The sequence below is a fragment of the Anser brachyrhynchus genome (assembly GCF_964034855.1).
Source record: "Anser brachyrhynchus genome assembly, chromosome: Z".
Lineage (NCBI taxonomy): Eukaryota > Metazoa > Chordata > Aves > Anseriformes > Anatidae > Anser > Anser brachyrhynchus.
In genome coordinates, this window is record NC_137697.1 from 53,612,075 (window position 1) to 53,633,724 (window position 21,650).

The window sequence follows — 21,650 nt, forward strand, 5'->3', positions numbered from 1 at the left end:
GACTATTTAGTCCTCCTCTAGACATTTCTCTGTCAAGTACAACTGCCCAAATCTGGAAGGAAACTTGTTTAATACTCCAAAACAACCAGCATCCAAACCATTTCATGAAACATGCTGAAATGTGGATGCTGACTTTGGATCTCAGTACATTCAGACAAAATCTGGAAACAGACGCAGTTCTGGGCCTGCTAAATCAAGGGATGCAGATCAAAAGAGTCTGATATCAAAACATCTGGACTATTCCTGGTAGGAAAGTCTCTTACTCTCATGTTGTGTGTGGAAACTGTTTTTTATCAACTTTCACTTTTACAGATTCAGAAAATCCACTGGCAGAAGAAGAATGCTTCTGGACTGGAAAATCTAATCTGTGAAGTAAAAAGACTCTTCAGAGCATTTCTAGTCCCAAAATAGACACAGACAGTGTTATTAAATCTCTCTCAATCATAATGTAGCAACTGACAGCGACTGATACGGTCAACCTCCAAAGACAAACATGGAAAGAAGAATTTGTTTCTTTCTGTGCAATTCAAAGACTGACAATTTGTCTGTATGTCTGTTGAGATGCAGTTTCTATGCAAGAGACTGGCTGGCTGATACTGTAGTAGCTGGCTTATAAATGTGAAACATAATGGCAGACAACGTTGACTATGTGAATAAGCAGTCTTAAAACATATGACAAAAACGCATAATAGGTAAGGACAGCTGCCTTAACTTTAAAATACACACATTCTCCCCCAAGACCAAACATCTGGAATCCTTAACTCTGTAAAGGGTTCTCTATTTCAGGAGTACTCAAGTATTGTGTTCAGTTTTGGGTCCCTTTCTTGTAAGAAATATCAAGACCCTGGAGCGTGTCCAGAAAAGGGCTACAAAGTTGGTGAAGGGCCTGGAACACAAGTCCTGCGAGGAGCGGCTGAGTGAGCTGGGGTTGTTTAGTCTGGAGAAGAGGAGGCTCGGGGGAGACCTTATTACTCTCTACAGCTACCTGAAAGAAAGGTGGGGGGATCTGGGGGTCAGCTTCTTCTCACAGGTAACTCATGATAGGACTAGAGGTCTCAAGTTGTGCCAGGGGAGGTTAAGGTTGGAAATTAGGAGAAATTTCTTCTCAGAAAGAGTAGTCAGGCATTGGAACAAGTTGCCTAGCGAGGTGGTAGAATCACCATCCCCATGCGTGTTTAAGGAAAGGGTGGACGTGGTACTTAGGGACAAGGTTTAGTGGGTGACATTGGTGGCAGGGGGATGGTTGGACCAGATGATCTTGGAGGGCTTTTCCAACTTTAATGATTCTATGAATCTATGTTTAGAAATTCAGATTTTATTTGGGAATGATATTAGTCAAATTCATGAAACTGATATAAAGCACAAAATTGTTTCAACTTATGTGTAGGCTTTACATGCAAGACCGCCTGGGTGTTACCTCACCAAGTAAAAATCCAATGTACTTTTTAAAAACTCATCTGAAGTTGCACATTGTAATACAAAAAGAATGGTTGTGTCTGACACGTTCTGAGATCACTAAAAAGTCCTCCAGATACGGATGCATAGGTATTCCCTTTTGTTTGATATCTCTGTCTGGAACTAGGTTTTAGTGTGCCTGTAAAAACTGATGCCTTTGAGACAGCAAGAAGGGTATCCGATAATGGGGTTTAAAACCACAGTGGAACGAATAGCAATTAGACACCAATGCAGACTGAAAGAAAGAATCTTATATGTTAAAATGCGTTATGTCAATCCTCCTTCTAAAACAGCTGGATTATTCACAATTCTGTATTAACCCTTTGTGAAAAACATATTCAGATCTCCTTCAGTCTACAGTCCAAACATTGATCTCTTTTCAAAAGCAAGAAGTACAATAGAAAAATCTTTTTTTCTTCTGATGCAAATAATTTTTTTTTTTCAGTGACCAAGAGTGCCATGCTTGGCCAATGTAACCGCATGTCAAAGAAAACATTGTCCATCACTTCAGTCAGCTTCCAAACTGGCTAGTGGTTGTAGGGGGATACCAAGATTGTATGGAAAACAAATGAGGCAATAGGAAGATCTTCAAGGATTCAGAACTCTTAAGACCTTGAAGCTGTACAAGATTCTTCAGCAGAACAATTTTCAAGTGCTTTGTAAAAGAGCAGAAGCAGGTCTTCTATAATGAATTACACTCTTAGGGAAACCTAGATAAATTGCAACCAGAAATACCAGCCACAAATGCGACTACTGAACAGGCAGGTACCCTGAAATCTTATGAGGCCTATAAACAAAAATACTAGTGCAGATTATTTTCTGCTATAGTAGAGCATTAAAGTATTTCCTGAAATCCTGGGGGACAAAGATCCTGAAAAATGTAAAGACTGGATCTGTCTGAATAGTACACACACATATATATATATATATTTGTTAGCAATTTGTTATATATATATATATTTGCTAGCAATTCATCAGTTATGTTACAGTTTTGCATATCAAAGCATAAATTCTTTTGGTGATGTATTTCAAGTCCTTTTTTGAGAATTTTGATGTGGATTTCTTTTTTTTTTTTTTGGATAGCTTAGTTTTTTGACCAGCAAAGGACTGAACTGAGCAGACAAGAATTGATACAATGTCTTTATCTCTCAGAATGTAATATTTTCCATCAACTGAGTTGAAGGCTATTACACTAGGAACATATTTGTGCCACACAAGGTGACAGGGGTCTGTGAAGGCTGATTATAAAGGAAATAAAAATTGAGGCACTGTCCACGAGGCTGTAAGTTGGTTCGTGGTAACTCTAAAATCATCACAAAGTTTCTGTACCAACAAAGCTAGTACTAAGACTGCAAGTGAGGAACCCTGTGACGTCTACAGATAATCAAATTCAATGAACTTTGTACCCACGGAAGTTGCTCTTCCCCAGTCTGATAAAATTAAATTTGGGGGTCTTTAAGACCAGAGTACTCCTCTGATCCCACTGCTGTGGTCCTGTGTTCCCAGTCCAGGCAGGAGCAAGGCATAGCACGTATCCTCAATAGGCACACACATACCACATATGTGACCAGCCACACAAATGAAAAGAGAGCAGAGCACCCACAGCCCCCACAGAGCACTCAGAAACATGAGCAGAACAATCTGATCCTGATTGTACCCCATTGCTGACGAGGTCTGAAGCTCACTAGTCAGACACCATCACTTTCTTGATTGACAAGTACACTGAAGATCTGCTGATGCCTCAATAGTCAACGTGGACTTCAAGTCTGCCGAATATCCAGGCTTGGACCGTAGGCTTCTTAACCATTCACCATATCAGACTTTACCTCCTTGAAGGTGCAAACCCCCTACACATCAGCCTGAAGTTTACCAGCAGTTCATATGCATGCACAGAATAAGAGACTTTCCAGTAACCATCAGCCAGTTCTGTTGATTCCTCAATCCCATGGCCTCTCTCTTCAATAACTAACAAGTAGACCTCTTATTCTACATTCCTAATCTGACCTGAAACTGTTTAATTACTCTCACAGGCTCAAACTAATTGGTGAGCTAACGAAGAACCAGGATAGACTGTAGTGACCAAGCACAGACCCTTTTATTTCCCTTTTCCCTCTGTGTTCCCACATTTGCTTGCCTTCAATCCTTGTCTCTCCCCTCCTATGTCTTTTCCACTGAATAACCCAATAACAAGTGTCCTGTAATCTTTCAGGCAATAACCTCCCTAGTCTTCATAAAGTGTTTTCTGATGAGTCATCTTGTCAGGTTTCACACTAGTAACAATTGTCCTCATTTGACAGTCTCAGGTGTAGCCAATTCAGGGTGTTCCTTTCCTCCCTGGTTAGGTTCCTTGGGTTGTTCCATTTACTGCTGCTCCTTTGGTCACTGTCAGATCCTTGTATTTAATTCAGTTAGTCTTTAGTCAGATGCCATAACATCAGTCACATTCTATAAACTGATCATTTGGAGAAAAAACATGTTTTCTGGAGCAGACAAAGTAACTAGCCACCGGGACCATAACCACACCACCATACTTAGAGGCTGACAAATATGTAAGACATCAGTGCAGCTATATGAAAGGGATCACAAAAGCACATAAGCAGCATGACATCCTTTTTCAAGAACAAAAGAATTTTATACTTTATAGACTCTCACAACCAATTTGATTTCTTCTTTTCTAATTATTCTTACAGTGTTTATATTTTCCAGTAATGATGCAGGAGGAAGGAGGATGGAGTTAAAATCCAAAGAAATAACAAATGCCAGAGATGTGAAAGGACATGGTGCCAGATTTTGTTTCCTACTGACTGTCAAGAGGTTATGCTCCCAGTTGATGACAGAACACAGAGATCAGAATTTTTCTGGGGTTCTGCTTCGATGATGGAGTAGCTCACCAAAGTGATGACGAAGACAGAAGCTACCCCATGATAACTCCTAATTTTTGTTTTCCAGAAAGGCTATATGTGCATTGGAAATTTGCTGCTGATGGGGAAGGTCTTGCTGTTGATAGAAATTGCTTGTTCTGTATGCAAGGAGATTATCTCTCTATAGTTATTTCCTATATAAGAATATAAGGAAAAGAAGCCTGACTCACAGACTTTCTCCTTCCTTTATGAAGGACTTTGTCCTACCACCAGAGCTTGCAGAAGGAATTACTAGGTCTTTCTAGAAGAGGTGATTCAGCAAGATTTAGATTTAAGAGCTCAAATTGCACAAACTCAGAGCAGCTGCTGAAAAGACCTACACTCCCACTTTGGCCAATTATGTGAGCTAGTGGGAAAAACAGCTTTAATACTATGCATACTATGAAGTAGAATATTGTCTTTCTGAACAGTGTAGGCAGAAAGGTACACACAAGTGAAGAGAAATAAAAACACCCAAAGGAAATAATGTAATTCACTGCAGATGTACATACAAAAAATGAGGCACAACTGTAAGTCCAGAAATCAGAAAAAGGTTATCCTCTTTGCTACCTCTTTAACCATGAGCCAGCTACAATGAGTGGCTGCTGCCCTGTTGGAGGATGAAGACTTTCACTCCCTATAGTTCTGGCCAGTATGACAATGACTAGAGCTTGGAGATAAATCCGTCTTTATTTAGAATCCTTCTATAACACCTCTTTATCAAAGTGTCAGGAAAAAATACATATTTGAAACAATTAAGCCGTTAAGTGCCCTGGCATAAAAATGAGGATGGTATTAGCCTGAAAAAATAGTATTTGCACATAAATGTTAACACTGCTGTTGAACAGCAGACACAAACTTCCATTGTAAGAAATAAAATATCATCTACTTCGTAGTGATAATCATCATTTAAGTTTAGTATTTTAAGAAAGGCTGCCAAGAACTAGCACACAGCTGAATATCTCTTCAAACAAAGCAATATATATATACTAATAAAATCAATAACAATAAAAACACCAAACAGCTAAATTTACAAGGCAAGGCTCTACAAGAAGATGCACTGTGTTCTGATATGAAGGGGATGTGCAGAAAATGTTATTTGTTTCTTCCGTGATCACCACAAAAGTCTCAAATTTTGAAGGCCAAGACTTTGTATATATTTGACAAGTTCAAAACAATACTCATTATTAAAATTGATACTGGAGTATCATAGAATGGCTTGGGCTGGAGAGGACCTTAAAAAACCTCTAGTTCCAACGCTCCTGCCATTGACAGGGATGCCACCCACTAGATCAGGTTGCCCAGGGCCCCATCCCACATGACCGTGAACATCTCCAGGGATGTGGAATTATCTACGGTTGTCAAGCATGAGCTTGAAAACACTTCTAAATGGAAGTAGAGTTCCCGCTTTTTTTGAAATATCAAGTCAGTTATATTTGTTATGGTGTGTGGTAATGCATAGCAATGCATAGTAAAGTGTATACTTGGAACTTCAAATATACATATGCGTTATAAATATGCACTCCATGTAAGAGGCAAGTACAACTCAATAATCAGATAAATGGCTATATCATTAAGCATATATTTTCAGAGAAATTGATTATCTGACTGCCACATATTTGTGATTTTATTAACTGCCTGTATCACTGTTTCTCTAAACAGCCTCCCCCACATCATAGCAGCTATTTGAGCTATTGAATCCTGGCTCTTTGCTTGGGACTAGACTATAAATCTGGTTATATAAATCAAGCAAATCAAGGCAAGATATGAAACAAGAATCTGAGGAAGAATACGTGTGCCTGGAATGGCATCTTTTTCTCCAGCTATGTCACTGATGAAATAAAGATATTACTTCTTCCTACAAATTATGTGTCCTTCATTTTCTTATATTAATATAACATACTGAGGTATGGAATTAAAAAAGGTACCAATGCTTATTTTTACTGAAGTTTACAACAAATGTAAAAGAAAGAATCTGTATTTTCAAAAATAAAGATGCATTTAGTTTTTTGACAAACAGGTAGTGATAATTGTGCTCAGTTTCACTTTTGTCTATGTAATAATCCCTTGAATTTAAAAATAAAATGCTTCCAGCTTTTGCTGAATAATCTGAGGAAAAATAAATGAATATTAGGCGAGAAGTCAGACAGATACACAGAGCCACTCAATACTTGCAGGGACAAAACAAACATAAGCAGAATTAGTTACATTTAGTGGGAGAACAAAAAGTATCTAGAAATGTATCAAACATAGTAGTAACATCAACAGAGGTCTGAGAGACAAAGTTGACAATAAATCAGGTGAGTGTAACCTAAAGCAAAGTGGGATCTGCACAGCTCTTGTTATCTATGTACGTAACTTACTTAATGAGCAATACTGCCAGTGAATACACCTTTTGTACTACCCAAATTTGGGGTGGGAGGTTAAGGTGTGTGTTGTGGAATCAGTTATATCAACCTGAAGCTGTTTGCACAGAGCATGAATACTTCCTACTCGTGAGATAAGCTAAAATTCAACAGCCAAAACCCAGGAATTACTACGATTAAAGACTTTATAGAATTTAGGTTACTTGAATGTGACAGTAATTGTTAAGAACTCTGCCTACCCAACTGGACAGGTCAAATTTACACTTCAGCACATTCACCATGGCTTGTCTCTGCCATTAAAATACACTGTTCAGGGTTGGAGGTGGGAAAGGAAAAAAAGATTTTGGAGATGCAAAGGAAAAGAAACTTTTGGCTTATTTTGCCATAACTTAAAGTGATGCACATTTATTTTAGTTAATTGTAAATAAGTGTATATCCTACACTTCATACACACTCCTCCTAAGGAAAAGTTTCCCAAAGAACAGAAAAACTACTCATCAGAACTGTTTTTGACAAGAGACAGAATGAAATATTTTGGAATCCACTTTAGGAAATGCTTGTACAGGCAAACACACCAAGCAATCAAAACTCTCTCCTTCCTTTCACTGTTCCTTAAGTAAGTAAAAAAAAATAGGTCTTGACAACAAAATTAAGGTCAGTGTATGAGTCACACATTGCTGTCCATCACATAAATAACCTGCATACGATTTCTCTGTAATTTTTTCTGACAGGACTATTATTAAGCTATTATAACAACTACCTTCTAAATAGCAATGCACTAAAAATGCATTTGTATATTTTACAAAATAGAGAGAAAGGGAAGTACTATCCCTTCCTTATGTCAACACATCTGAAAGTTGCAAGAATCAGAAAATATTAGAGACGTTTAGATAAATTTCAAGAAACAAAAAGCTAGAACACTCTAGAGGAGAATTCCAGATGTAACACCAGAAAGATATTGTGTATTTCCTTAAAACAAAACAAAAAAACCCAACAAAACCCACATGCTTGAGTTTGGCTCCTGTGGGTAGTGCACATTGCATCAGTTGAAATAATAGCACCGCTCTGACTGATTTTAAAAAGGAAAGGGAAATATATTGTTACCTCGTGGAAATGTCTGATTGGTATTCCAGGCAAGCTGGTAAATACATGCAAAAAACAACGTGCATCTTCCACTAACCTGATAGCCCTAAACAGAGTTGCTTAGTCTGCCTATGTTCCAGTAGAGGTACCCTCAAACTGCTTTCCACAGGCACATTTTGGTCTGAAGCAGCTGTGAAAGTAAACTTTTGGTCAACCACACTTAATCACCCACTGCATTAGTTTGCAGAGGAGTCAGAGCGTGCATGGAGTAGTTTTTTTTTTAGAGAAAAGTACCAAAATTCCCCTGGAGGTCTATGGAAATTATGCTCTAGCCTTTGAATCAGATTACAGTTTAAATCACTGACTAGTCCTTTGGATAGTTTCTACATCTGTGCTGACACAGAAGTCGATCTGTTTTGAGCAGGGACTAGACAAGACTTCTAGAACTATCTATTGAAGTATTTTATGATTCTATGGAAAAAAGCCAAACTGCACAGTGTAGATGCATGTGCCATGGCACTAACTGATTTGATCTGCTCCTGTTGTTCCATATTATCTGCTATGTAAACATAGCTTTCCATGTCCGATGACTCTAATTTAGCAGCTTCACATTTTAATCTAATACAATACAAATTACCCTGTGTACAAAAAAAAAAAAAAAAAAAAGTTTAGTGTGGCAGTACAGATCTCCCTGTAGGTCTCTTTTTGCTAAGGTAGATTAACCTGTGCAACACTCATTGCTGTCAAAACTAGAATAAACTAGAATGCTTCCAGGACTTTAGTTAGCTCCTTTCTGGTTCAGATATTTCCACACCACACTGATAACAGCAGTTAATGTGCTGCCTGTGTTATAGAGGATGAGGAACTAGAAAATCATAATGACATGTACAACCTGAAAAAAACTGTCAATCATTAAGTGGTGGAAATTAGCTTTAAGCTTGATATTATCATCCTCTCACAGTGCTTAATAATACCCATTATAAAACAGAATTAATTCCAATTTATCTGCATATTCATTAGCAGCTTAGTATACAACTGCTCATCTTTAGCCATGTTGTGATTTTAAAATCTGCTTGGTGCTGTCATCATGATTCTACTGTCTCAGTATGAAGAAGTATTTCTCATTTTGTCCTTTTCAAATGATAGGAAAAAAAATTAAAGAGAAAAATGCAAAGAACAGAGAAAAAAACTGACAAGTTACTCAAAAGATTAATATATAAAAGGGTGAAACAGGATGAGCTATGCAAGAAAAAAAACAAGATGGCCTCTAGTTTCACAAAATCATAGTGAAGTAAGGTTTATGTCTGGCATCTACATATTTCTGCTTAATTCTTATTTCCTAAAAAAAAGCTAAGCTTGGTCTTCTTGTTCCAGCTATTCACCCCAAATTATTTTTCACCTTTTTTCCACTTTCAATAAACTCTGATAAGAACCAGAAGTCTCATTAATTAGGAATCTCTTATAATCTTCCTAGAAAAAAATAAAAAAAGCCAATACTTACTTAAAGAAGAGACTTTCACAATAGCACTTCAGTGATGTGCTGAAGTGTGAACTCAAGTTGCCTGTTTTACTTGGCTTGCTAGTTATGCAATCAGTAAATATATAATCTCCAAAACCTACCCAACACATACCAGCTCTTACCAAGGTGACAAAAACAGGAAGTAGATGCGTGAGAAGGAAAACACTGCAAGTATTTGTATGAGGAATAATGAAAGATGCAGTCCTTATGTTGAGAATGTACAAGCAATTTCACAGAACTCTCTAGGAAGCCATGTTTTCTTAATTACACTGCTTGTGGAATAACTTCTTTACTAAGTTCACTGCTTTTAAAACAGAAATGAACATTCATGTCTTAACTAGCCAGAAAAATCCAGACAATGATTCTTACCACATCTGTTCCATGTCTTCTTTCCAGCAGAAGTCGGAAGACGTTAGCTGTAATCTTGTTATCTTGGACACCTTGTCCAAGGCCACGGTTGTCATCCTGCATAAGTCGACGATCCATGATCACTTCCAACTGCCCTGAAAAAGCAATATAAGAGTTGTACTGTTAATAGGAAGACGTTAGATTTCTATTAAATGTACAAAAAAAAAAAATCCAGAAACATAAAACTAAAAATTCCGATTTTTCTCTTGCATACAGAAGACTAATAGTGAAACAATATTGTTAGGACTGATTTTGAAAACAGTTAATGCTTCTGGATGTTTATAACCTTCCAAAATTTTAGCATACCTTTCAGCAGAAGGTCCTGTGAATTTTTAACCTATAAGTCTACATTGAAATTTAGCATGAAAAGTTACAACTGTTAACTATTACTTGTAACAAGTATACTTGGTGTATCAAACTTCAAGAGAAGAATCACCCCAGGCAGCTGCAGCTGTATGGAGAGAACTTCAGTAAAGTAACTGTCCTCATCTAAGAAAAATGTGCATAAAAGATTGCAAATCCCAAATACATTCCAAATATATTTCTTCCTTTTTTTTTCTCGTTTGTTTATTTTAAAGTTGGAGGCAGAGGAAAAAAATAGTAGGTAAAATGAATAATAAATACTGATAATCACTCCTTCGTGGATTTTTTCTTTCCCACATGTGGGAGAAGGAAAATACTTTGCACCAGATGAAAACCGAGTATAAATTTCTGAGCTTATTCCAAACTGTAGCACTGCCATTCAGAATAGCTTAATTATCATGATGTTAAATCATAAATAGCCTTATGGAAGATGAAGTTCACATCTTTTCAAGTTTATAACTCCAAAGGGAAACCAGCCCAGGGCATGTAATTAAGGCTGTTATGGTGTTTGCACACTGAATCTTCAAACAAATATACTTGTTTCCTAAATAAAACGGCAAGACTGACACACTTGTTTCCTAAACAAGAATTGCACAATTTCAGCTACAATAAAAGGCTGTTTAGCAAGGCAGTCTCCTTTATACTTCTCCAGTATTCTTCAAATACTTATCCAATTTTCCTAAATACTTGTTCTTACTTTTCCTCAAGAAAAGTAACAGAAAACAAAACAACAAACAAAGAAACAAACAAAACAGGTTTTGTGTACCCAAGTCAGAATTCAGGTGGAAATGAGTAACAAAAATCCCCATTTTGTACTATGGAATAAGGCTAGGATTGTGCCTCAAATTGATGTTTTTTGTGGAACACAGTATGAACACAGACTGAAAGACAAATATAGTAAATCTCTGAAAAAAAGCTAGAACCACAGTAAGAAGGACAAATCTATGATAAACTTTTTCTGAAACTGCCTAAACACATTTTCAGCATTCTTTATTAAGAAGCTAGAATGATTGATGAAAGCTTAAGGTGATTGTGAACAGAAAATACAACCAAAATGATCACTGCTATTGAAGTTGGATAAAAAAACATTTCCAAATTGGTTCAAAGGATAAAAAATAGGGAAATTTCTGGCTTAAAATGACACAAAAGTATTTTGGTAGGCTTTGGGACCTAACTGATCACTGCTACCCCATTAATTATCCACCAGACTGCAGGAAAAGCCACTTCTAAATGACAGTGGTGCATACCATCTATCTGGATGTGGTCTTCCTTATGGCATGTAGGATAAACCACTCAGTAGTCAATTAGAGCAGAACTGAATGGGACTTCCAAGATGAATGATGTTCAACATCTAACATTAAAAAAAAAATTACACATCAAATCCCACAAATGGGAAAAGAGACAGAAATGTAGGAATAAAGTTCTAGCTTATGTATTTTACAGTCTTTTATCAAGTTTCTTAGGAGCTGATATTGAAGACTGACAACTATTTAGTGAGAAATCCAACTCCATTCTGCTGAGATCATCTGACAGTATGAGTGTTAACTGTTCCATAGTAAGAAACTGACTCTAGTACAAGAACAGGAAGTGAGAAATATTCAGCTGCTCACATAAAACTCAGATGGTGAGTTATGCCTTGAGAAGTTTCTCAGTGTGCTACTAAAAGCACCTATTTAAACTGTAATTTTGATTTTTTTCTTCCAGAACCCCTTTAAGATCTTGAAGGACCTTCAAAATAAGTATCATGAAACATTGGACATGCCCTCACAACTTTAAGCTTCATTTTGGTTCTTTATTAAGTAGTCCCACATATACTCAGGAGAAATTTGGGAATCAAAGTTCTTTTATAAAATGTTACCTCATGAAAACAGATTAGATTAATACATTCACCCCCTTTTCTAATGGCTACAGAGTAAATATCTCATGTTGCTAACTTGACTGGCATACTAGTTTGCTAAAAATTGTCAATGGTCAATGCCATTAACAGGTATGGGAGATAGAACTTGCACTCTTTGATATAAATGGAGAAGAGGAAAAAATCTCTAACATCCTCAACTGGCTTGAAACCAATGCTCACCAAAAGCCAGTTTTCCCCTGACACTTATCTGAATTGCTATGCAGTACTACCCTTAACTTTCCTGACTTGAAGAAAGAGTAGCTCTCTTTGTGGACTTGCATGCTGCACATCTTTCTGTCATGCAGAGACTAGGATTGCTGAAGAACAAATACAGACACTATTACAAAGCAAATGAGCCTCTGAAGACTTGTTTAGTCTCCATTACCTATTTAATTAATGCCTGTATATGTTAAGTGCTGCCAAGTTCATTCACAAGATCAAGCCAAAGGGATTCTTTTTCTAGCAACAAAGGAATGAGAAAATGTGTTTTGGATCTTGTATCAGGTGGTCTTAAAACAAAAGGTAGATATTTTCCATTGTGGACTTTTTAAAGCATCAGCATATAGGCACACGTTAACTAGAATGGCAAGTCAAACTGTCCCTCCATTGCTAAAAGTAAGGAAAAAAAAAGGCACACTGAATAACTATGACTGGATGTGCCCTTTACCTCTACTATGACTGCAAACAAGTTATTTTATGAAACACACAAGACACCCTGACTAAAATAAGGAATGGTTTGATATAGCCAATCAACAGCTTCCTGCGTAAGTATAACTAAGGGGTCAGAAAATGCAGCAAATTTATTTTTTTTACATCCTCTTTCCTGCTTTTCCACAGCTTTTTGACACACTGTACTGGGAGAAAAGCACTGTTGCACAGCATCAAGGGATCATACACACTACTTTCTTTGAAAGAAGTAAGTCAAGTCAGACTGAAAAAGTACATTGCCTGAAGGTATTTAGGCATATCATAGCTGCTTTGTGACAGAAGGTATCCAAGAGGCACGCTTGTTCTAGCATACATGCAGATTAACTGACCCAAACATAGGACAGATTTCCAAGGCAGTTCTGTATATCAACAGTAGTGATACAAACACTATACAAGTAAATATTGTTCAATATTTTTTCCCTTAAGTAGCTGTGTCGATAATTGAAATTCTTGAAACAACCTAGAACTGACTCACTGAAAAAGACAGGGTTGCATAGGATAGAACTTGATATTGAACGGTTAAGTAAGTAATTCCCCAAAATAAGACCATTTAAAGTTACTGAAGCTACTTTCTTCAGTTATTTTAGCTGAGGTCATGCATTAGCTATGTGTCATTATAAAATCCTGTTTCTTAAAGAAACTAAACTTTTAAAACAGTGTAGTCTCTTACGTTGACAATACAAATGCTCCAAAAATACCTCTGGTCTCTTTATTTATCTTGTGTCACAAGTCACAACAACAGAAGTTAGAACACAACAGTATCTAAAAATCTTCTGCTTTTCTTGGGGTTTACTCCCTAGGTAGCAGATTTGTGAGTGGAAAGAAAAACACCTGCATGTACTGCATGTATTGCTATCACAATGAGGGTCAACAATGTGTTAAAGAATGGCAAAGGATACTCTCACTTGAGTAATTAGATATAAATTAAATCATCTCACAAGCTCTACCAATATCTGAAGTCTTCTGGTAGGCTCTAGTACCATAAATAAATAAAAATTTAAGACTGCTATGATGAGTTTTTTTATCATTTGCAGATGGGATTTTTATACCATTTTGAGTTTCACGCAAGGAAGACACCTCAAAAGCCTTAGAACATTCATAACCTTTCGCCAAATAAATTTCCTTTCTCCTTCAATCATTCACGAGCAGGCAGATCATATCACTGATGAGGACTAGACTCTTTATAATGATCATCAATATCATGCCAAGGTCAAACAGAAGGTTCCTGAAGGAGAAATGGCCGTAACTCACAAGACAGACTGGCTTCTGATGTGTAAACCTAAATCACACTGGGGAAACAACTATGAAGTAAGATTGGCATTATGAAAAACAAGTGTACCCCTCAAACCATCTTGTTCTAATACCAGGAAATACCAACATATAAAAACACTTTGCCCTAAAATGAGTAAGACTTGACAATATTGCTGTCATTCTAGGACAATATTTATGTCTTGTCAGAACAGATACTAAGATGACAGTTCCTAAAAAGAAGCTTGGAAGCAAGCTTTGGCATAGTTTCTGGTTGGCTGTTGTTTATTTATTTATAAGCATTCATTCAGTAGCTTTTCAAAACTATGTAAATTTAAACTTACAAGATATTACACCTAGTAGTTATACATCTAAAATTTTATGCCTTATGTTGTCCACTACTTTCCATCTTTCTATCTTATACTTCCTTCTTCTGGTAATTGTATAGACAGTGAAAAACTGAACTGCGCTTCCATCCCTCAAAGCCATTTGTCATAGCTTTCTCTGCGGTGAGCAACAAGACTGAGTTCCTTATGAAATTCTTAATGTGAATTGATTTTTCTTGTCAACATATTCATCAGCTCTTTCAAAGAACTCCATTAAATTTGTGAATTATGATTTTGCTTTGAAAGAACTACATTGTTTTTTTACCACAGTAATTTTTATTCTTTATTTCACTCATTCTAGGCTTTCAAAAAAGCAGCTATTGTTTTCCTTGGTAGGAATGTTAGGCTATGTCACCTGGACCTTAAACTCTCCACCTTGTAACAAACAAACCAAAAGACACTATCAACACCAGAGGAGTACAAAAGAGTACAAATCACTTAATGTTGCTGTTCCATCCTTGAGTTCCATCAGAATTCTTGGGTGAAAAATATCTGGTTCTGACAATTAATAGCTCATTTCATCATTGCCCTGGTTTTGCCTGGGATATAACTAATTTTCTTCCTAGTAGCTGGTATGGTGCCATGTTTTGGATATAGGATGAGAATAATTTTCTCATGTTATAAAGTTCTGATAACATACCTATGTTTTAGTTGCCGCAGAGCAGTGCTTACACAGAGCCAAGGACTTTTCAGCTTCTCGTGCTGCCCTGCCAACAAGGTGGCTCAGGGTGCACCAGGAGCTGGGAGGGGACACAGCCAGGACAGCTGGCCCAGGCTGGCCAAGGGAAGTGACGTTATGTTGAACGATTAATATGGGGTGATTGACTGGGGTGGGGCACTGTTCGGGTACGGGCTAGGTATCAGCCAGCAAGTGGCGAGCATTTGCATTGTGCATCACTTGCTTTGTATATTCTTTTATCATTATTTCCTTTTCCCGTCCCATTAAACTGTCTTTATCTCAACCCACAAGTTTTCATTTTTTTCCTCCACTTCTCGCCCCTATTCCACTGTGGGTGGGGAGGGGAGTGAGCAAAAACTCTGTGGTGCTTAGCTGCCTGCCAGGTTAAACCAAAACAGTCTTTTTCATAATCTCCTTCCTCTGACTCATTTTTGAGACAGGTCTTCCAATTTAGATGACAGAATCTCATGTAGGAAAAACCTCCAGCTCTTCCTCTATGGACGTATTTTAGAACTGGTCAAAGCTGGAGAAACTTATTTGCTTTCTTCATAGACTGGTAGGTACGATAATCTCCGAATGAACTATTTCAGATAACCATGAAGCATAGACCTTTATAATATCCATCACCTTATACTTACCATTTTTCAAGCTTGCAACACCTAGAGACTGAGCTGAATGAAGTGTCAAACGAACACCAACATCCTGGATATAAGCCATTGTAGTCATAGGATAGACATTTGCTTGAAGAGGCAATTTGCTCATCGTCAGTCTGGGCTGGATCTGGAGTATGAACAAGGACTTCAATAAAATACTTTACTTTTAATGCGTTTAAATTTCAAAGACCTTTTCAGAGATTAATCCAATGTGCTTTGGAAGCAATGATTGACAACTAGCACCAAAGTATTCATTCAACTGTATTATTTAGCTTTTTAGAGATTTGTGGCTAAAACTACCACTTTGGAAATGATAACTTCAATGTACTTTTAGATCAAATAATATTCTTTAAAAACTGAAAGATTCATCAAGGGAACCTGCACACAGGAAAAAAAAAAAAAAAGAATATTAACAGTTATTGAATAAGAGAATTTTTTTTTCTCCTCTAGAGAGCCAGCAGTGAATAGATTCAAGGTAGCAGAAAAGGAATTGGTTTATAATGGGAACTTATTGAAGTGCTAGTGAAATTCTTGAATGGTACATGAGGAATGAATAGTAGTATTAAAATTATTTTCACAATTAAATGTTCACTTTGGTGTCTCCAGCAAAATGCAATACTAGAAAACAAGTGGCAAAACAGCAGTCTCTTACTCAGCAGGTGTGCTTTTCAGTGTATTCGTAATACCTATTTTAACAAGGAAGCAAGGTTAGGAAAAGGAAATATGCTTTCTATTGCCTGTGCTGCAAAGTCCAAGTTAAAAAAAATAGTCATGCTATTTCATCAGAGGCATTACCAATAGATTAAGTTATTACACTCCAAAAGTGCATTATTTTCTTTCTTCCACGACAGGACCAAGTTGTTCTGTATGTCTGAGTTACTGGGCAGTACATATTTGTCTTGAGTTTGACTACCCAAAGGACTCACATTAAACAGATGAAGGTGAAAAGGCATGAAGGTATACAGACAACTGCAAAATGGCATACCATAGCTTGCTGTATTACAATTCTTTTCTTAAAAAGGATATAGACAAATATTTAACAAACTTTGTAATTTCCTTGAAAGAAAACAATTGCTACTTCATCTGATCTAAATCAAAGTTTTTACTTGGGAAAAACTTTTTACTTTTCAAAAGCCCTTTCCTGTTTAAATGAATAATGGACTTTAACATAAGAGTTTGGTTAATATGACTCATTCTTTAAAATTAGTCAAAACTGATACCCTAGCCTTTTATAATTAGGAGAGAATAATTACCTGATATCCATTAAGATCAGTATAGAATCTATTTTGACTGTTTATGTCAGATGAAATTCTCATTGCAAGCTCACGATTATATTCTCCTCTAATATCCACAACATTGGAAACTTCAACAGACTGGCCTTCCAAACCTGCATGAAAAAGATGCTTTAAAAATATCTCAATTTTTAAAAGCTATTGTCACATATATAAGACTTCCAGTGCTCCCAAAACACAGTGATCTAGTTTTCCCCTGCTAGTTTTCCTTTTTATATTTAAACAGATATTTGAAACCAGTTCAGTTATGTACTATATGATATAGAAATGCTTCCAATTCAGTACTCATTAAAAAGTCAATGTGAAACCTTCACTGAAGTAGAACAGAAACAGAACTCTGATGATTAGAATATTCATGATAAAAACCAACGGAGTCTCAGTAGGAAATATGAAACTTTTAAGTACAATAGCTAATACAATGGAACAAGATCTGTTCACAGCCTCTTGACAACAACTTCTACTAAGCAGCAAGCTGGTTGTTTGTTTTAACTAAAACAGAAATCTTCCATAAGGACAATGAAATAAAAAACTGCACACTGATAAGACCACAACTGGGATGTAAGTCTTCATTAGCTGTTAACAGATGCCCATTTTATCAAAGGAAGAATTAAATATCTGACAATGCGGTCAGATGCTCAGTAAGATTTTTCCAGTGCCTCACATTGAAAGTTACATACCTTTTGTAATAATCTGACTGTTTTAAACAGTTCAGGACAGAGTTTGGACTAGAATCACACTATCATTCAGTATGACCACCTCTACCCTTTCTGTGGTCTAATGGGACTAGCAGTTGAAAAAGGGATGTGCCAAACAGAACGGAGAAATAAAATTTCTCTTTGTAGTCATGAAATTATATTGTGCTTGCCTGACAGGTTGTAAACAAAGAATGGTAGAAAGTGAAAAAATTATTAGCTTACTTCTGTAAAATTAAATAGATTGTATTTAAAACTTTAGCTTCTAAATTCCTCCTTTTTTTCAACAGTTGACTTTATGCCAATTCACCCAGGTGGCATGATCATCACAGTTTGGGCTCCTAACCAGTCAAATCTTATGCAAGTGGGCAAAAGATCTTCAAAAATTCCTAGATTTCTAAGCTCACAAACCCTAGCACAATCTTTTTTATTTCTAAATTCAGAATTTTCCAGTATTGTTTGCAGTTTTGTTTGAGAACATGACAGAATGCTCATTAAGAAGGTCCTTACTTTAACAAATTCTTAAACACCCTGAACCTTTCAAGATTAGAATGTTGAAAGTGTCTACTTTCTTCAATTTTTATGCTGTTATTTGATATGTATAGTATAGTAAGGGTTGTGATTTTATCACCTGAATGAGAAAGGTGTTAAAGTCTGTATTTGTTTACTCAACTTTTTTTCTTAAAATCTCCAGCCAGCTGCAACAGTACCAGCAGCTGTTAAAATGCTAATATTTATCAATGGCTATTATACCACAGTGCTAACTGAAAAATATTTAGTTTAAGTAATTCTATTTTCCCAGACCTAGTCTGGGAAAAGTGGATCTACATGGTCCATTTTTTATGCTTTTAGTCATGGCTTTTCCAACGTGAAGTAGGACCATTAAAGCATGAGGATGTAGGATACAGTGTTTTGGTTTATGGTTTTAAAATTACTAGAGCAGGAATTACACTCAGCTCTTCCCTACTGCATAAGTTAAGCTAATGCATAAATACAGTTACGGAAGATAATGAAACCTAAGAAGCCTCTGATAAAAATATTAACAAAATTATGCTGGTTTCAACAACAGATGCCAATGGAAACAGAAAAAGCATTTAAAATTCACTCATTGTTCAATTACTGAAAAAAACTGTCAAGCCAGATGAATCCCTGCTCAAAATAACCAGAAGTATAAAGGCAGTAGATAAAGCATTTTTTCACCAAAACTGCTGAAGAAGCTGTATGACTCAGAACTACTGTCAGCTGGATTGGCAACGTGGTCAGGCTTTGCATCCCCTTGTAAGCAGGCAGGTTACAGTAGGAGTATCATGTCTTTAATTAATAACAAAATATAACATACAAATGCACATGTATATTTCTGTCCCTTTACTTTGTTACTGTATAGATCTAGTAAGACTTCAAGACACATTCTTTTAAATAAAGTAATGCAATATATTTAGCATTTCTTATAAAGCCCAGGAAACTGACTTCAGTACAACAACGATGTGAACTCGATCTTTAAACTTTGAAAAATGCCATTTTATATAAAGAAATTTAAATAAAAACACACAATAAAAGTAAAGAGGAAGAGTATAAAATAGTTGTATGCTCTTTGTAACAGCTGGAAAGATGGTACAGGACTTACCACAATGAGGGGATAGGTAATGATGTAATTACTGAAAACAGTGTGATGAATTGCAAATGGTAAAGAATACAAGAAAACTAACTAATGCACTCAAAATAAAATAAAACTTTATGTGTTAGGAATTGGCTAGCAAGTGATTTTTACTGATAAGCCATTTCCTGTGATCCGTGAAACAGAAGTATAATATTTCTACCAGGCACTTACTGACAAATTAAAGAAAAGTGAATATTACAAAGAAAAAATGTTCCAAAACAGCCTCACCCAAGACAAAAGAGAGGCTTTCATTCAGGCTTTTTCCCTTCCCTTTACTACATTAAACATCCTTCTTATCTAAGTTCCCTCCTTACTAGGCAGTTTAATTTACTGAAACCCACATAGCAAAAAAACTTCCTTCATACGTATTTGGCAACCCAGTACGTCTAGACTTCAAGGTCATCACCCCCTTGGTTTATTGGTTACATAAAAGTATCCTGAGTGTAAACATTTCTCTTCAGAATCTTCAGCAACATATTACTATACAACATCTTTGCTTGTATTCAATAAGGAATGTGATCTGGAGTTCAATCTATAATTACTGTATCCAAAGAGCTGTTAAGTAAACTCTGATCAGTTAATGAAATGTTACATGGCGTACTGGTAAACTCTAGCAACTTCAAACTTCAAAGTATGCATTCATATCATAAAAAATGAGGCATCTGAATCAATGTATGTTCTGAAGACAACCATACTACGATCTAAAAAATTAAAAAAAAATCAAACGGGTCAGTTCTGTGTGACTAAATTAGGTACTATTTGCCATGCTCTTTTTGAAATGTACGAGAAATATGGAGATTAAGTACATTATAGATCTATTATGCATTTTAGAGGGTGTACAGAAACATAAATATGATAAATAAGATTTTCAAAACTAAATTGACAATTTTGGCATCTACAGTAGAAGTAGTAATAATATGAATATGTTTCAGTTACCTCAACTATTGGAAATATTAAGCAATGCTTCTGTATTTCAGAAACCACCGGCAGAGTAAATAAAAATAGATGAACAACCAAAAATGCATATTTAAACATTTCAAGTCAAATTTCTACAGCAAATTTATACAATTGCACCTTTGTCTTTTACTCTTCTTACTGGCCAATTTCACCATCAAATTTGGAAGGGACCAGAGCTTCCAAAGTTGTTATTTTGCTAGAACTTTGTGGGAAAACAGTAGCTGAACAGAAGAGAAAAATTAAAAGCCTCACCGAAGGAAAAGCAACCAAAACTGATATATAAGCCAACAAGCCAGATTTCAGTGCTGGTGCCCCTCAGAAACAGACAATGCTGTCATGAGCTTTGCCAAGCAGGTAAAGGACATACAGTGGAAGCTCACAGGTCATTAAAGCACATGTGCAGTTGTGGAATAAAACAATAAAACAGACCTAACTATTAACGCTGCTTACAAAACACTTGCCATTCTTCGTGACTTTAGAGAAGATGATGTTGTACTTCCACCAATAAGTCTGAAGCTATGAAGGAAAGTAACATTTCTAAACCACCAAGATACTTTTGCAGAGTTTTTCCTCATTTTCATAATTTGCAGCTACGTATACCATTCAGAAGGTTCAGTAAAGTTTGGAAACCCCCGTAAGTAATTTATACTATAAGATTTCCTAATACCGAATGATCTCCAACAAATCTGTTGAGTAGCAGCATAATAACTGCCTTAAGGCTCAGAAAAGGATCATATTAATTGCACTGGACTCAGTGAAGATCTCAATCTGAATAATTCTCTAATAGGTCAGAAACACATTTAAACATTGCAAAGACAGGTAGGGTCCAAGACCATAGCAATATGAATCCAGTGATTCAGACAGCTTCACAATTCTTACCTTGGACATTATAGAGTCGCATGGTATGCATCACATGGTGGAAAAAACACACAACTTCTGAGAAAATCTTTCCATGAGCAACTCTTACAGTAGGTGGATCTGTGAAAATATAAGGCTACAAAAAGAAAATAGTCAGAACAATTATGCTAATTTTTTTATTAAAGTTGTGTGTATAAATCAAAGTATTTAATAATTGTTAAACGTTGTTTTTAATAACTGTTATACTGCACCTACACAGTCTGAAACGTTGGAGGTAAAAAACAAACAAAAAAATTACTCCTAGTCCAAAATTCACCAAGCTTTCTTTAAAGTTTCACTTTTTCTTTAGCTAAAGTTAGGATAAGCATCATTACACACCTCAGTGGTATTCTGTGAGGATTAATGTATACAAGACCTACAAACACAATAATGTACTATTACTGCAACTATCTGAATTCAGTTTTATGCTAGCAAAATTACACTTCCTAACTAGCTATCAAACATCACAATTTCATAATGTATGGCAGAT

At 36.2% G+C, this 21,650-nt stretch overlaps 1 protein-coding gene across 1 annotated transcript in view; it reads right to left on the reverse strand.

The window, feature by feature from the left end:
* Positions 1 to 21,650, reverse strand: part of MAN2A1 (mannosidase alpha class 2A member 1) — a 138,726-nt gene that overhangs the window by 18,953 nt on the left and 98,123 nt on the right. Inside the window, exons 17-20 of the mRNA XM_080572773.1 lie at positions 21,143 to 21,257; positions 16,919 to 17,052; positions 15,651 to 15,792; positions 9,693 to 9,826 (exon numbers count right to left, since the gene is read on the reverse strand). Coding sequence (XP_080428899.1) covers positions 9,693 to 9,826; positions 15,651 to 15,792; positions 16,919 to 17,052; positions 21,143 to 21,257 — 525 coding nt within the window. The remainder of the gene's footprint in view (positions 1 to 9,692; positions 9,827 to 15,650; positions 15,793 to 16,918; positions 17,053 to 21,142; positions 21,258 to 21,650) is intronic.